Source organism: Copadichromis virginalis, linkage group LG12, assembly GCF_057382275.1.
Source record: "Copadichromis virginalis isolate Kocher_CV1m ecotype Utaka linkage group LG12, C_Virginalis_male_GT1.1, whole genome shotgun sequence".
NCBI lineage: Eukaryota > Metazoa > Chordata > Actinopteri > Cichliformes > Cichlidae > Copadichromis > Copadichromis virginalis.
The window spans coordinates 5,229,778-5,247,232 of record NC_140629.1 but is presented as its reverse complement, the minus strand read 5'-3'; the positions used below and the strand labels follow the sequence as shown (position 1 = coordinate 5,247,232).

The 17,455-nt window shown below is 39.1% G+C and overlaps 1 protein-coding gene across 1 annotated transcript; it reads right to left on the bottom strand.

Moving 5' to 3' along the window:
* Window positions 1–42: 42 nt before the first annotated feature.
* Window positions 43–8,222, bottom strand: LOC146696362 (glutathione hydrolase 5 proenzyme-like). Its single transcript, XM_085474056.1, has 10 exons — window positions 8,144–8,222; window positions 6,923–7,100; window positions 6,674–6,834; window positions 6,303–6,449; window positions 6,038–6,168; window positions 2,412–2,596; window positions 2,216–2,307; window positions 723–829; window positions 446–556; window positions 43–359 (listed from the first exon to the last, which is right to left on the bottom strand). The coding sequence occupies exons 1-10, from the start codon at window positions 8,220–8,222 to the stop codon at window positions 222–224; spliced, it is 1,329 nt and encodes a 442-aa protein (XP_085330182.1). The 3' UTR covers window positions 43–221.
* Between the last annotated feature and the right edge of the window lie 9,233 nt (window positions 8,223–17,455).

Sequence of the window (17,455 nt, the reverse complement as noted above, 5' to 3'; positions counted from 1 at the left end):
CCACAGTCAAGCGATCACTGTGGCATCATTGAGAGTTACAAACTGTCTAAATTTATGAAATTTAACAGAGTTAGAAGTTAGCAGGAAGTTAGCTCGCTAGCTTCCACTTAAACATAATACACCATGTTCTGACTGAGAGATTTCGAAAAAATGAAAACAAACAGCTCTGCTATCATAACCTTAAGACCATACTCTATAACTAACATCACTGATTCTTGGTCTCAGTAACCAGCTGCTTTGCCTTTTTTCCTTTCATCAGACCATGCAGAGATACAGCTGCCCGCCTTTTCCACAGCGTTAACTGTGTTGTAGAATTTTGCTATTTTATGTCCCTTAGCTTCAAGACCATCAACTACATCCTGCAGGGCAAAGAAGAGAGAGACTCAGATGGAACAAGAGAAGTAGAACTTATTAATTTATCATTTAAATACATTGAATAAATTACCTTTTCAAGCTTGGGTTCAGGTTTTACTTCACTTTTAGAGTCTACAAGAACAACCAGAGTATCAATTGCCTCCTTAAGACTCTTTCTAAACCAAAGGTGGTTCATGAGCGCCTTGGAGAGAAAAAATAAATCTATGAGGTGAGAATGTGATGATTACAGGATAAATTAGGTCGAAGAATCTTGTTGCTATGATGCAGCAAAGACGGGCATCAGTCCGTATCAATTTATTTTATTTAATATATAATGGCACCTTTGTGTGTGTACCATGCATACATACCGAGGCCACTGCCGGTGGAATCATTTCAGCACCAGACCCTCCAATCACCAGCGTCTTCGACGGAGACTTCAGCACAGAAGGGGCCATATTGGAGGGAGGCCGCTCCCCTGAGAAATACAACAAAGACCTTGAATAGCAGGACAAAACTACAGTCCAAAATGTCTCCATGAATCTCGGAATGATGAGAAGATCAAGCTAAAGCCATTCTGTTATACCTGTGTGCAAAAAATGCACTGCACCCGAAATATTTCATAGTTCAGCAAAACTGATCAATCTAATAAACATGAACCTACACCATCCTCCCTATTCTGATATGTTAAAAAGTACTTAGCAGCAATTTTAAAGAACCAAACTAATAGGGTTACCAATTCCCAACAAAAAAAAGAAATAAAAATAATAAAAGGGAATCACCCTCCACCTCATGATGCTTAATAGTTACTATATACAATAATGGATTTCTATACATTTTTGCATCAGATGAAAACTTTGGTTGTAAGATTCAGATAATTTTTTTTAAACTAGACATTAGAATAAGAAAGAAAAGTATGTCTTTGTGCCCCCTCTCCCTGTTCATGCCCTACCTGGCCCTGTGGCAAAACTTTGCTCATCCAGACTGCTGATCGGTACTGCACGCTACATCCACTCTATCACGTGACGCATACTGCTCCGATGTGCTACAAGGTTATAAACTGGGTTACGCTATGTCGCAATTTTTGTGAGGTGCTTTTGTGATATTCAGTGGATTGGATTACATTTTTTATTTCTCTCCGATATCCGATTCAGTAATTTAGGTCAGTATCGGACCGATACGTAATATCAGATCGGCCCATCTCTAAGGTTAACCCACTTCAATGGAGACAAAACCCAACAATAAGATGAGCCCCTATTTGGTGACAGTGGGAAGGAAAAACTCCCTTTTAACAGCAAGAAACCTCCAACAGCAACAGGCTCACAGAGGGGCAGTCATCTGCTGTGACCAGCTGAGGACAGATTTAGAGAGTTTATGTAATTTGTGTTTATAGAAGTTCACTCAGAGCTCAACTGTGCCTGTTCTTAAACATTCAAAACATTTCAGCAGGCTATGACATTAAATGAAAAATGCCATTTTAATTCAAATTTACTTGATGTGCTTTGGTTTGGCAGTTTTGTTGACCATTTTCATGATCAACAAAACATGATGCGCCACAATGAATTATGAAATGACATTTTCTCCGCAAATTTCCTCAGTGGTGCTTTTTTTGGTACTATTAGATTAAAAATTCATGGTGTGCAGTTTCCCCAGGTGTTGTTGTATTTTCTTTCAAATTTCTTATGTTGCGACACGCTAATATGTACAAACATGCATATTTATCAAGTATATGTTATATTAACCACGCTTAACACATTAGTTTAGAAGATGAATTAAAATTGCAAATTAGTACTATCAGAACTCAGAGGTCCAGAATATTTGTTATTAAATATTAAATTTAGAAGGAATCCTGCTGATCCCTTACCATGAAAGATGTTATCAGCTCTACCACAGAAGTCATTTAGGTGGTTGTTGAGGATGATTCCAGTGCTTGAAGAGAGGACATTGGACCCAAATCTGTAAAGAGTAAACATTAAATGAACTAGGTCTAAACCCTGTGACACTGTTGTGGAAAAGTCAGCTGGTTTCTAACAGTGAAACAGAATGATGCAGGTACGGACTCATCGTTGATGCTGCTGGTGACAGACACAGCAGATCCATCTTCAGCCAGCACAGATACATGTGTGGTGCCGATGCTGTCCAGATATGAGTTTTTGCCGTAATACTGGGGATCGTGAGTCTTGTCGCTGCTGATCAAGCTCCGTATGTGGTTGGCAAAGCTATCCACCGTCAAATTCTTTGCCATCTGTGTGAAATACAGAGCATCGGAATTACACAAAATTAACAATAATCATAATATGAATAATAATACATACTAAAATACTTTGAGACAAATATAAAAGTAATTTAGGTTTATCTGCTTTAAAAACATTTATTTATACTTATAGGTTTTAAAAGTTACATCACTGCTCAGAATTGTGCTGAAATAAAAATGCAGAGTTACTGGGAAAGGCTGAGACACAAAGTATTTTTTCAGAGTACTCTATGCAGTAAAATGCATAGAGTACTCGACCCGCTCCAGTTTGCATACAGAGCTAACAGATCAACTGAAGATGCCATTGCTACAACGCTCCACACCACCATCTCTCACCTGGAAGTGCAGGGCCGTTACGCCAGGCTGCTCTTTGTTGACTTTAGCTCTGCTTTCAATACGATACTCCCGGACAGACTAATAGATAAACTGCTGGAAATTGGACTTCCTTCCACCACCTGCCGCTGGATCAGAGACTTCCTCTCAGACCGTGTACAGAGAGTTAGAGTGGGGCCTCATCTTTCCTCAGCCCTCAGCCTCAACACCGGCTCTCCACAAGGCTGTGTACTGAGTCCCCTACTGTACACTCTGTACACACATGACTGTGTTAGTTCCCACCCAGACAACACAGTCATCAAGTTTGCAGATGATACCACTGTGGTGGGGCTCATCTCAGGGGGAGATGAGACTGCATACAGAGCTGAAGTTCAGAGGCTGTCAGATTGGTGTGCAGACAACAACCTGGACCTCAATACCACCAAAACAAAAGAACTGGTAGTTGACTTCAGAAGGAGGAAGTCCGAGCTGCAGCCTGTCAGCATCAACGGGGAGTGCGTGGAAAGGGTCTCCAGTTTCAAGTTTCTGGGTGTGCACATAGACACAGACCTCCAATGGAGCTCTAACACCTCTGCGGTCTTAAAGAAGGCCCAACAGAGTCTCCACTTTCTGAGAATCCTCAGAAAAATGGACCTGAAGAAGGAGCTGCTGACCGTCTTCTACCGCTGCTCCATTGAAAGTGTGCTGACATATTGCATCGGTGTGTGGTTCTCCAGCTGCACCACAGCACACAGAAAGGCACTCCAGAGGGTCATCAACATGGACCAAAAAATCATTGGACATCCTCTTCCCTCCCTGAAGGACCTGTACAGCACTCGCTGTCTCAAGAGGGCACGCAGCATCCTACGGGACTGCACACACCCAGGACACGGGGTGTTTAAGCTGCTGCCGTCTGGCAGGAGGTTCAGGCTGCTGAGGTCCCGAACAAATAGACTCAAGGACAGCTTTTACAACAGGGCAATAGCCCTGATCAATGTAAATAGCTGACCTGACTGGATACCTCCCTGGACTTTTTAGGGGGAGGTAACAATGTTTAAAACGATAACAATAATATTTATATTTATAACAAGGTGCAATAATAATTAATGTGCAATAATAACAGTGTGCAATACACATACACTTATTCTTCTTTTTTATACTAAGTTAATATACTGTGTTGTGTTGTTTGTTACGTTGTGATGTGTCATATCGTGTCGTGTTGTGTTTAGAGCTGGGCGATAGAACGATAACGATATGTATCGCGATATAACTTTTACTCGATAGAGAAATTAAGCTATCGCGATAGACCTCGCCGCTCTTGTCCTCTTAAAAAAAAAAAAATAAATAAAAAAAAAATCAGCCAATCCAAATTAAGTAGCGCAGAGCCGAACCAATCACAGCCGCAGCGTCACGTCGCGTGACTTGTAACGTACGGCACAAGTGCCAAGCCGCACGTGTGTTTGTTTGGGAAGCAGCCAGCGGGTAATGGAGGAAATGAGTGTGCCGACTAGAAAAATCAACCGAGCGTGACCGAAAAGAAAACAGATAATGGTTCCAACGCCGGAGAGATTGTCGAACGGAAGAGCCATAGAAGTTCCGTAGTGTGAAGGTATTTCGGCTATTTCAAGTCTGACAAAAAACAGAGTAGCGTGCACTGTAAATTGTGCCGAAAGCAAGTCTGGAAATACAATAAACTGGTGCATGCGTCACACTGTGCGCCACGTTATTGTTTCGGTGAAATGAATTTCTACAATACTGTTAATTCTACTCTCTGCAGTGTTTAAATGCTTACATATACACACAGTTACTGTCTGTCCACACATACGACTCTGTTCTGCTTCTATGCCCCAGCTTTGTTTACTTTTTCCCACCGAGGCTTCTAGACTTCTGATTGGCCAATATTTCTGCACGGTTAGGAATCTAGCGCCACCTGCTGCTTTGGCATGTTCATAGCAGCGTTTTCCTTCATTTCCGCCTTTATGTGTGGACGGGATTATTTTTTAAAACGAAAACGGAAAATCTCCGTTTTCAAAAATACCCGTGTACGTGTGGACGTAGCCTCAGTCTCTGACTGGAAGCGCTAATTCGTCATTCGGCTTTTGTCAGACTAAAGTAACTGTTAAAACTGTTTGAAAAGCTCAGCTATACAACAAGGAGAGATTGAGAATTTCCTTTTAGTTCTCAGTTTATTTGATATTGACAAAAGTTAGTCAGTTTTGTCTGTTCTTCTGTAACACAAACTAAGATTTATTTTTAGAATTAATATTTTGTTTCTAAGTGGAATTGACAATTTAGTCTGTTTTGTTTGTTCTATTTTGAAACTTAAACGCTTTAGCGGCTGCCTTTTGTGTAGTTTGCAATATTTGCCTTTATTTATCTGAAAAAGTCTCATGTTCCTTAAGTACATCTACCCTGTTGAACTTATTATGGGAAATAAATATTTAAATAAAAACAAGCTGCTGATTATTTCACATTTTACTTGTGAGCAACAGCACATTTAAATCTTACAAATATAGTTATTTGGCTTATATCGTGATAGATATCGTTATCGCCTGAAATGAAAAAAACATATCGTGATATGAAAAAATCTCATATCGCCCAGCTCTAGTTGTGTTATATGTAGTGCCGACGTAGGACAGTTTTTCCAATTTCATTGTACTACTGTACTATGTATGACTGTGCAATGACAATAAAGAGTTATCTTATCTTATCTTATCTTATCTTAAAATAATAAGTACATCCTCAGTGCTTCTATAAGAGCTTATAGAAGAGGGTAAGTACCGGTAGTGATATGCAAATGCCCTTGATAAACTGATCATTAACACAAAGTCACAATCTCACCGCAGCAAATTAACCCAAAGTCCGACTGTGCAATGCTCAGAGATATTACAAAAAACAAAACAAAAACAAAAAAACAACACTTCAGACCACAACTCATTATCAGTGTGCATAAACCGACTGTGGTGGGATGTGGTTTGTGGATGAGCTGCAGGCGGGGGTGGAGCAGTGGGTTCAGGCAGAGCAGAGGCTGATGTGGTATTGCTCCTTTTAGTCACTTAAATATAATCATACTATATGCAATAAAGCAGGTGCAAATCTGTAGGATTTTGAGATACTTACTTTATCTGAGCTGAAGTTTGGATCTCTGATATGTTTCTTTAATCCATTGGCAAATTTTAAAGCTTCAATATAACGGTGATAAAACAAAATCTTTTCATCAGTCGTCTTAGGTTCTGAATTCATTTTGTATCCTGAAAATATAAATAATTGTTATTTATTTAATTTAAAACATCATTTCTTAGTGTATCACATTTGTAAAGATTGTTTCATATAAGAAAATGATCCTTATTAAACACTCTACATGCTAGAAGCAACAATCAGGAACCTTTCATGATGTTGAGGATGAGGCTGAGTATGGCTCCCCCTGCAGGGGGCGGAGGGAAGTACATCCGGTACTCTTCCAAAGAAATATTCCAAGCATCAGTCACATTAGCTTGATACAATGCCAAGTCCTCCAGTGTGAGTTTTCCTCCTGAGCAAAACCAGTGAAACAAATGATTTTGTTGAGCAAAAATGAACACAATGCATTTCATAATCAAGACTTTGAATGGATCCAGACAGATCACAGTGTGGCCTTTGAGAGATGACAGATTTTTATAGAGCCAATTAATTTTCTAATTTGTAATTAGAACATTGTGCCTGGCAGACATAGAAAACGGTCAGAAAGAGAGCAGGATGAAACCCGTCTGATAATACCTGCATCCTGAATGTCACTGATTAAATTCTTTGCTATTGTTCCGTTGTAAAACACATCTGGTCCCTCGTTTGCGATCGTCTCCAAAGTGTCAGCCAGTTTCTCAAATTTCACAGTATCACCGGTCTTAAGCAGGTTCCCATTTTTATCTAAATATAACTCCCTAAAAGACAAAGACAGTGAAATAAAGCTGAACCATTCATTGTTTGCTCTTTGTATTTTTGAAATCACATTGTGGGTGTTTTTCATACCGTATTGACGTATTATTAATGCGTGGGATGTGTTGACCTTGGTAGTAAGGAATAGGGAATCCTTCTCTGGCTAATTTGATGGTCGGCTGAAAGAGGTCGGCCCACGGCAACTTCCCATAAAGCCGGTGTGCCGCTTCATAACCTCGAATTTCCCCAGGAACCCCAATCCATCTGCTATCTGGTTAGATAGATAATGGGTAGTCAGTGCTGGAAAGTCCCACATACATTTGCTCGTGTTTTAAGTAAACTGTAAGGTCCTGACCTTTAAATCTGAGATGATGTCTGTTATAATTTGGTGTAAATAACTAACATATAAACTAACTAACATACATATAAATAACATTTTGCATCCTACACTTACTTTTAGTTTATTTCACTATATTTACACTATTTCTGGCTCAAAGAAGCATTTAGCATATCTTATATTTACTTTTCTTACTGTTTATGCAGCCTGTGTGCAGGAGTGTAGCACAGAACTCTGGGCCCCATAAATAAATGGTGTCTGTAGCCCCCTTTTTTTTCTTGATTCATCTTTCTCACACATATTCTAATTTCTATTTTCTTAATTTTTTTTATGTCTGACACAAGTGAACTGCTCCAACTACTCCCAGTTCTTATTGCTGTCCATCCCATACTCAAATGCTGTCAAAAGACGCTTCTTAACAGAGACTATGCTGATTCTACATATGGATCCACAGCTTCCCTTCAAAGTCAACACACTATAGACAATCAGGGAGTAATGCATGAAGGTCATTTGTACTCTGCTGACAGCAACATAAGGGACAGGGACATGTGCATCCACAGCAGCCTGTGTCTCTGGCCCCACTTTAGCATCTCACAACATTTCCAGCTTCACCTCCACAGACAGATAATCTGCCAGGGAACGAGTGGAGATTAGCCAAATTAGAAACAATGACTGATAAAGATGGACTTGTGAGGAGAGTTAAGATTGGTCTTGGGGAGGAATTAACATTAATTGAAGACCAGAAAATGGGAAAGATGGGACAGCATTCTGGCAAGAAAGCTTTAATGTTAGCTTATCACCAGCTGTTGTACTTTAGCTGGTTTGTTGACTGCCTGGAGTTGGAAGCGCTGATTGTCCAGTCTGTTTACAGTAATTAAATAATAATGCTTATGCACTCCTTAGTGTGTTAGAGTCCTGACTTTTGTTCAGTAGATGAGGTTTGAGGTGAGGAGGAGGATGACATTTTAACGAGATACCTGTCATGCTGTCTCTTTCCTTCGCTTCTTTGATGACAAGAACCCTCTCAGGTGATAAAACAAAGGTATGATCCTTCATATCTTGAGTTTGTCTTGCAGACTAAAGTGCTGAATTAAAAAAAAAAAAACCTCTACAGATAACTGACTACAGCTTTAACATTTTTGTGTTACATCTTGTGCATGATTTGGAGAAAGACCTGTTAAGACCTGTTTGGAGAAAGATCTAACTACTCCAATCTCTCTGGCTTTTTCTGAAACTAATTAGCATGTGTTTCATTGTGTTTATGTTCGATTACTCTGACAGATGTCATATAGGAAACTGACTCGCTGTCTTTAATAAATGCCAACGGCCAAACCCTCTGTAGTGGTTTGCTCTCTTTTTTATCATTTCTGTTTTGCTTTCTTGAGGAAAGAGGAATGACTCAGTGTGCATTAGCAGCCACCTGTACAGAATAAATTAGCTGTGGCATAAAGGTGAGTCCAAGAGCAGATTAGACTAAAACATTATAAATATTAGCATTATGGCAGAAAAACAGCCCACCTTGTAGCCACTCCACGGTCCACTCTGTGGTTTTACGACACAACTTAAGCAGGTCAGAGTTCACATTTCTGGGGACAGTCTCTCTGGAGTTGATGATTTTCACTTTACCTTTGAAAAGATGACATATTATTATGTTATTCCCCAGCAGGGCTGAGCTAAGAGGAGCGAGGGTGTTTTGTTACCAGAGCTGTCCATCACAGTGAATATGACCCCGCCTCCGATCCCTGCACACTGTGGGTTGATGATGGAGGTGCACAGCAGTGCAGCAATGGCAGCATCTACTGCAGAGCCGCCTTTCTGAAGAATGTCCCTGAAACAGTTCATTGTTATCACTTTAGTGTTATTGTTATCATGTGTGCACAATTAAATTTTAATCTTTATTAAAATTATAATGTCCCACAATTAAATTGCCATGACTGAATAACACGACGATGTGTTGTCTTCGTTGATGCATGTGCTAGGGACGCACAGTTCACTGAATTTTAATCTCAATCACGTCCCACAATCAAATTAACCTAATTAACCAACCTATTGCACGCAATGGCAGCGTCATCTTACCCTCCGACCATACATACATTACACAAAACATCAAATGGGGAAGACAGGTCAGAGAGGTATAACAATGGAAAATGCACCACATGAGGAAAGATAAGGAGAAAAAAAATAACTCCCCCCAGACTGAGCTCCAACAGGGAGATCAGTTTGAGAACAGAAAAAAAACACCTCTGCACAAAGATCATGAAACAACCCTTAATACGCCAAAGAAACACATGACAAGCAACAGGAGTGGGTAAAGGGTGAGAGACAGCCGAATTAGACAGTACATCCGAGCCTGCAGCCTGTGCGTTGGTCTCCTTGATCCCCGTCAGCATCGGAAGGGAATAAGCATCGAAGGCGTTTGGAAAGGGAGGAGGGATGAGTGTGTGCATATCAGTGTATATGTATGTGTGTGCGTGTCCAGAGTTCAGCTGAGACAGTGTCCTTCGCCCTGCCAAGCTAAGTAAACAGTCTTCCAGCCAACCCAGGTGGCCTTGCATGGAATGGGAAAGAACAGACTCAACAGTCGTTATCAGGGTGTTGTTCAGCTCCAGCCTTGAGACCACTGCAGCTGGGGCCAAAGGGGTATCCGCGTGAAGTGATGGTGGTTTTTACTTTAGTGCCAACAGCTCACATGAATTTCAAAGCAGTTCTACAGTCCAACACTGGTCTCTCAATCTCCCGTTGGAGAGCCGCGAGCTTCACCATACTTGCGTTCTGTGATGTTGCCATTTCTTGTGCTCAAGGAGCCGATTCTGAGAACTCACGGCAGTGAGCCTCCCCGAGATGTCATCCAATTTGCGCCCAGAGATGTTATTCCGAGCTAGCCCTTCCGAGATGTATCCAGTGTGCAGTCAGAGATCTTATTCTGAGTATTCACAGCAGCCGTCAGCCTCTCCAAGATCTTATCCGTGCTGACTCAATGAGCCCATTTTGAGAAACTCACGCCTCTCCCATCGTTCCAATCCCAGCGGGCAGCCTTGTGGGGGTTTGAACAGCTCGTTCCGCTTTCTTAATCCTTCGATAAGTCAGGGCCAAGCCAGCTCCGATCAGCCAGAACCCTGTTACCATGGTTCCGAATAGGTAGATATCTTCAGCACTCAGGCTCACCCGAGCCCAAACATCTTGTTGAGAAAGGGGTGTCAATTGCATTTAGGGACCAGTTGATCAAATCCATAATTCCTCTTTTAGGTTTTAGAGAACAGACTGTGAGAGAGTGTTCCAGGGAAAAGTAATACACGAGACTAGACAAGGACATAAGAGGCTAAGCAGGGAAGCTAAGGGAGAGGAGGAGAGGAGAAAAGTGCGACCGCCTTCGTCAAGAGCAGAAAAAAAAGAAAGTGATGCAAGAATACTACACTGGCCAGCATATGACACAAAATTCACCCCCGCAAAAACTGATAGTAGGTTTAAATATTGGTGAAACTTTGGTATTACCGCATACTGAAAAATATCATCTCAATAAGGTGTCGATACCTTTCAACAAATGTCAGACAGTTAAAACCTTCTTTAGATATCTCCAATTAAGACATAATTTTAATACAGATATTGTGTCCAAGGAGAAATAGCCATTAGTGCAAATATTTATAAATGCATGTAAAGGGAAACTGACAAAACAAATCTCTATGACCTACTCAATACTACAGACAGAAAGGAAACTGTCTACCACCTACATTAAACTCAGATGGGAGAAAGAGGCTGGAATAAATCCATCTGAAGAAGATTGGTCTAAAATATGTAAAACCACAGCCACTACTTCAAGCTCCGATCCATGGAGAGAGTTCACCTGGAAACAAAACTCTGAGGTTTTTTTAATCACCCCTAAGATTAAAGAACTCCATAAACTTCAGTAGGCCACTTCCATATTTTTGGAGAATGTCCTAAAATCGCCCCCTACTGGACAGAAGTGGTCTAAAGAACCAAGCAGATAACTGGGTTACATCTTGAGAGGAGTTTCAGTGTCTTTTACTTAGCCAACATCCCAATTGGACTGAAGAAACAAGACAGATACCTGCTACAGGTATTTCAGGTGGTCAGCCAAAAAGCTATAACACACAAGTGGTTGAAAAAGGAACCTCCAACTGTTTCGGACTGGACAGAAATACTACAAGAAATTCACGTTATGGAGCGACTAACCTTCTCCTTGAGACTGTCCTCAGAAAAATGTGAGCAATACTTGAAGAAATGGAAACATTTTCTTTCTGAGAAATTACTCTCTAGTCTTGTGGTATTCCTTTATATTATCTCTGGTAATAATATGTATCCAGGTTGTACATAATTTTCAACTTGTAACCTTGTGTATGTCAAACTTATACCTAAATGGCCTAATCTCCCTGATTTATTTATTTTTGTTTGGTTGGTCCTCCTTTTGTTGTTTATGTTCAAATGTTATTGTCTATAAAAATGGAAGAAAAAAAACACTCGATAAACAAAAAGTTGTTTTTTTTTAATTAACGTGATCATTTCCAGACAAACAGGTGGGTCTTAAATTGTATAAATCCTAAATCCACTTTTTCGGGTGTCTGTGAGGAGCCTAGCATCAGGACTGTGGACAAGCTGGAGACAGGGCAGAGAGGACTGACTGAGACCAGTGTAAAGTCAGTTGCAATCGTCCAAGTGGGAGGAAATAAGAGCATGAATTCCAATTTAACCATCTATCACAGAAAGAAGAGTCCTCATTTCAGTATTTAACCACCAAGTTAAATATGTCAAATATCACACACAAGATTTTTTCCATAGGGTTTGATGCTGGACAGATGAAGCTGACCACAAAGCTCTCTGATGGAACTAAGCATTTTGAGCGCTCAGTTTCAGTAGAAACGCAATTTAAACAGCAGTTTAAAAGTGAAAGGATTTAATCCTGTGTTAGGTTTTGGTAATTGCACTGAACCTGCACTGAATTTAGGTGAATAAGGAGGACCAACTTTATTTTGATCCAAAGACTTATACATTAGTGAGAAAGTTAAAATTTGTATGCAGAAAATGCAGAAAAGACAGTAGCATTGTGTTTGCAGATAAAAAAAAAGTGGAAGTAAATTATTACATACTGTTTCAAACAAAAAAACTGAGAAAAATATTAAAAGTTGTAGCAAAAAAAGCTTAAATAAGACTGAAGATTACAAGGTTTAAATTAACTGAATTGAACGCTACACGAGAAAAAGCTGAGTAATTAAAAAAAGAAATGACAGAATCAGAAAAATGGTGAATGTAAGCTGATATTCTTTAGGGGACTGGGAAGACTTGATACTAGAATTGTGACCTAAACAAGTTGATACCAAGGGTTATGCTAGTTAGCTGATATGCATTTACATGTAAATGTTTTCGTAATATAGTAAATGGCTTTTCTACTAGCAAAGGGCTTTATACAACTTGTTCATTCACCCAGGTTTTCAGTGCTACCTAACTACCATCCAAACCATTCACACTCCGATGGATGCATGGGAGAGCAACCTGGGGTTAGTATCTCGCCCAAGGATATTTGGCATGCAGACTGGGATCGAACCAACAACCGGTTAAGAGGTGACCCGCTCTACTACCTAAGCTACAGCCACCCCATATGCCACTAATCATTCGAATAAGATACACTCCAGATACATTCCAGTGTTTAACTGACTGAATAGTATGCATTGTTCTTCACAATCTGACAGTTAACCGCCTGATTTCCCAGAACCACGTATGGCGCACATATATCCGCTGTGTGAGTACTGACAGGCACAACGTGGCAGAGAAGTGTGTTTGTGGTAAGCAGAGGTAGCTGCTACGACGTTTGATTGATTGATTGATTGATTGATTGAATCTTTATTTTGAACATGTTGAAAAAGTACAAACACATAGAATTAAAAAGAGACAAACAAACAAAGCAAAACAAAAGGAAAACGAGCAACCACATCTACAAATAACTGTCATGTTCAAAAAGGAGCAGGAAGAAGCATAAGCTTATTTAATCCCACCCCTTATCTAGTAATCAATAGACTACAGAAATACCTCCTTGCAATTATATTATATGTTATGTGTGTTTGTGTTTTGTTTTATATATATATATATATATATATATATATATATATATATATATATATATATATATATATATATATATATATATATATATATATTTCTCTCTATCCATACATACACATATACACATTTTCAATAACCCCAGTAAGACCTCAAAGGATACACAACCTACAGATATATATACCCATACCAGCATACCCGTGCACCCGCACACACATGAAAATATTGGACAAGGACACCCTATCAAATCTCTACCTCCTCCCTGTATCCTGCAAAAACCATATCCTTAAACCGCTTTTTAAACTGCGCCATGCTCAGACATTGCTTCATATCTTTACTTAGTCTGTTCCACAGCTTCACTCCACACACAGAGATGCAAAAACTTTTTAATGTTGTACGGACACAAGGATGTTTTAAATTCAATTCCCCCCTCAAATTGTATCCCCGTTCTCTTTTAGAAAACAGTTTGAATGAGTTTTACTTTACTCAAAAATGAAACACTTCTTGAAATTTTGTTATGTATATGATTTATATGAGACTTCCAGTTTAATTTATCATCTAAAATCACACCAAGAAACTTATGTTCAAGTACTCTTTCAATTTCCACACCATCTATATGAATCTGCACTTGTGCATTTCTAAGGGAATTCCCAAATAAGACTATTTTAGTTTTACTTAGATTTAGCGATAGTTTGTTCCTGTTAAACCATTTTTTAATTTTGCACATTTCTGAAGTAATTCTATCCAGCAGCTCCTTTAGATTCCCTCCAGAAAAAAATATTTGTGTTGTCTGCAAATAATACTAATTTTAATATATCAGATGCCTTACAAATATCATTTATATAAATAATAAATAATTTTGGACCCACTACAGAGCCTTGTGGAACACCACAAGCAATGTCCAAGCATGATGAGGAATGGACACCCAGCTTCACAAATTGTTTCCTGTCACTTAAATATTTTTTGACCCAGTGCAGTACAACCCCCCTTATCCTGTACCGTTCCAGTTTATTAATTAATATGTCATGATTGATTGTGTCGAATGCTTTCTTGAGATGCAGAAATACTCCAGCTGCATACTGTTTCTGATCTATAGCATTTGTAATCTCCTCAATTGATTCGATTAATGCCAGAGATGTTGATATTTTTGATCTGAATCCATATTGACTGTCAGAAAGTAATTTATATTCATCTAAGAATTTGTCTAATCGTTTATTAAACAGGTTTTCTAGGATTTGGGATAATTGTGGAAGTAAAGAAACAGGCCTGTAATTTGTGAAATGGTGTCTGTCCCCAGTTTTATACAACAGCACAACTTTAGCTATTTTCATTTTGTTTGGAACTTTTCCCGTCTCAAATGATAAGTTGCAAATATATGTTAGAGGTCCTACAATTCTTTCTATGACCTTCTTGACGATTTTCATGTAAATATCATTACAATCAGTAGATGTTTTATATTTGCACATGTGTACAGTGTCAATTATTTCTTTTTCCTCCACTGCTGTGAGGAACATTGCTCTGCCCTATGCTTGTATTTCATAAGTGTAAAATGTATCCAGCTGATCCCTTACCAAAATTAGATATTGTGCAGAAGTCAAACAGCACATCATTGAGGATGATTCCAGTGCTTGGAGAGAGGAATCTGGAGCCAAATCTGTAAGTACAAAATGCTAAATGATCTACAACACATACAAGTAGAGACATTTTACAAAGCAGCTTCTAAAAATAATCTCTTAAACCTTTTCAATCTTTCAGTTTTAAAGGAAGACACATTTTTGATAGCTGCTTCCTAACAGTAAAACAGATTCATCCAGACACTGACATGTGGTTGATGTTGCTGGTGACAGACACAGCGGATCCATCTTCGGTCAGCACAGACACATGTGTGGTACCCATGCTCTCCAAATACGATGTGATGCCGTAATACTGAAGATCATGAGTATTGCTGATCAAGCTCCATATATTGTCTGCAAAGCTCTGTGATTGCAAAAACAAACGCATTAGAGAAAATAATGAGAGACAAAGACAAACAACAAATTAAAGCTGAATCTTAAAGAGATTTGAGTTCAAAAACCTCTGATACTTATTTGTTTAAAATTTTATGCCTTTTTCTAGTTTGAAATAACCATCAATTTAGTAATAATAATAATAATCATTTTTTGAAACCAGGAGCTTCACTTAAATATATTATCTATATTTAGTGTTTTGTGCTGGAATGTTGCTATTTTTACTCCAGTCAGATCTAAATACTGCTTCCACCACTGTTCAAGCCATAACTAAATCAGTTATTAAATTAAACAGCTCAGCTCAACACATTAAGATTTCAAGAAAATGTCAGTTTGTGATTTTGTGATTTCAAAGTGTACATGAGCAGCAGCTCAACAGTCTGTGTCTATTGGAACCTTTCATGATGTTGAGGATGAAGGTGAGGAGGGCTCCTCCTGCAGGGGGAAGAGGGAAGTACATCTGGTATTCTCCCAAAGACATATTCCACGCATCAGTCACTGTAACTTTACACGAGGCCGAGTCCTCCAGTGTGAGGTTTCCTCCTGAGCAAAAACAGTGAAACAAATGAATCTGTTGAGCAAAACTGAACACAACGCATCTTATAATCAATACTTTTAATTGATCCAGACAACTCACAGTGTAGCCTGTGAGGGATCATAGCAAATATTCACAGAGCCAATTGCTTTGTTTGTTTGTAGTTAGATCATTGTGCTTGGCAGACATAGAAAATGGTCAGAAAAGAGAGCAGGATGAAACCTGTCTGACAATACCTGCTTGCTGTATGTCAGTGATTAAATCCTTTTTTATTGTTCTGATGTAAAACACATCTGCCCCCTGCTCTGCAATCATCTCCAAAGTTTTTATCCAGCTTCTCAAATTTGACAAAATCATGGCTTTTAAGCAGGTTCCCAGTTATATATGAATAAAACGTCTTAAAAGACAAACATAGTGAGAGAAAACAATCATCATTTGATCCTCATATTTTTGAACTCACATTGTGGGTGTATTTCATACCGAAGCAACAGGGTTCTGTCATTTTTAACAGTCTCCGAGTTGTGTTGACCTTGGAGTTGAGAAATAGGGAATCCTTCTCTGGCTAATTTGATGGTCGGCTGAAAGAGGTCGGCCCACGGCAACTTCCCATAAAGCCTGTGTGGTTCTGCACTACCTCGAATTTCTCCAGGAACACCAATCAATTTACTATCTGATCAGATGAATAATGGATAGTGCTGGAAGGTAACGCATACATCTGCTCGTGTTTTGAGTATACTCTAATGTCCTGTCCTCGTATAATTAAACTTCAACTGATTTCTAACCTACTACATCACAAGGAAACACTGTACTTTTTAAATGCTGTGTCCATTTATAACTAGTATGTTAGAGATAAATATTTAGTTTTATTAGTTTTACATTTATTTATTTGTTTTGCTATATTTACATATTTGCACTTTTCCTGGTTTAGCTAAGTTTTCAAGATATGATATAGTTGCCTTCCTTTGTATTTATGCAGGCCTACATGTAAGAATGAAGGAAATAACTCAGGGATCTATACATAAGCAGTCTCTGGTATCATTGCTTTGCTCATCTCACATCTCTCACACATATTATGTTTTATTTTATGGGGTGGCAGTGGGGCGGGGTCATTAACTGTATACAACAATCTACTACTACTACTAAAATTAGAATTAGTAGCATTTTTTTTCAGTGAGTTTCTTACCGTTCATTTCTAAGATTTTAGAAAAGGTTGTGGCTAAGCACTTATAGCTGTTCTAGATGAATACAGCATTCTGGATAAATTCCAATCTGGCTTTCGTAGAGCTCACTCTACTGAAACTACACTTCTTAGAGTCTCCAACGACATTTTAATGAGATGTGATGCAGGAGAATGCTCCGTTCTGTTGATGTTGGACCTGACCTCCGCCTTTGATACTGTGGACCATCATATTCTGCTAGATAGGCTGAGAGACTGGGTGGGTATATCAGGGGCTGCTTTGGACTGGTTTGAATCCTATTTGCATGAACGATCCTTTTCTGTGGCTACCTCTAAGTACAGTTCCTCTTCTACTTTTCTTGCCTATGGTGTGCCACAAGGTTCAGTTTTGGGGCCTTTATTGTTCTTACTGTATTTACTTCCTCTTCAACACTTATTGAGCACTTTTAAGGACATTTCGTATCACTGCTATGCAGATGATATTCAGGTATATATCTCCTTT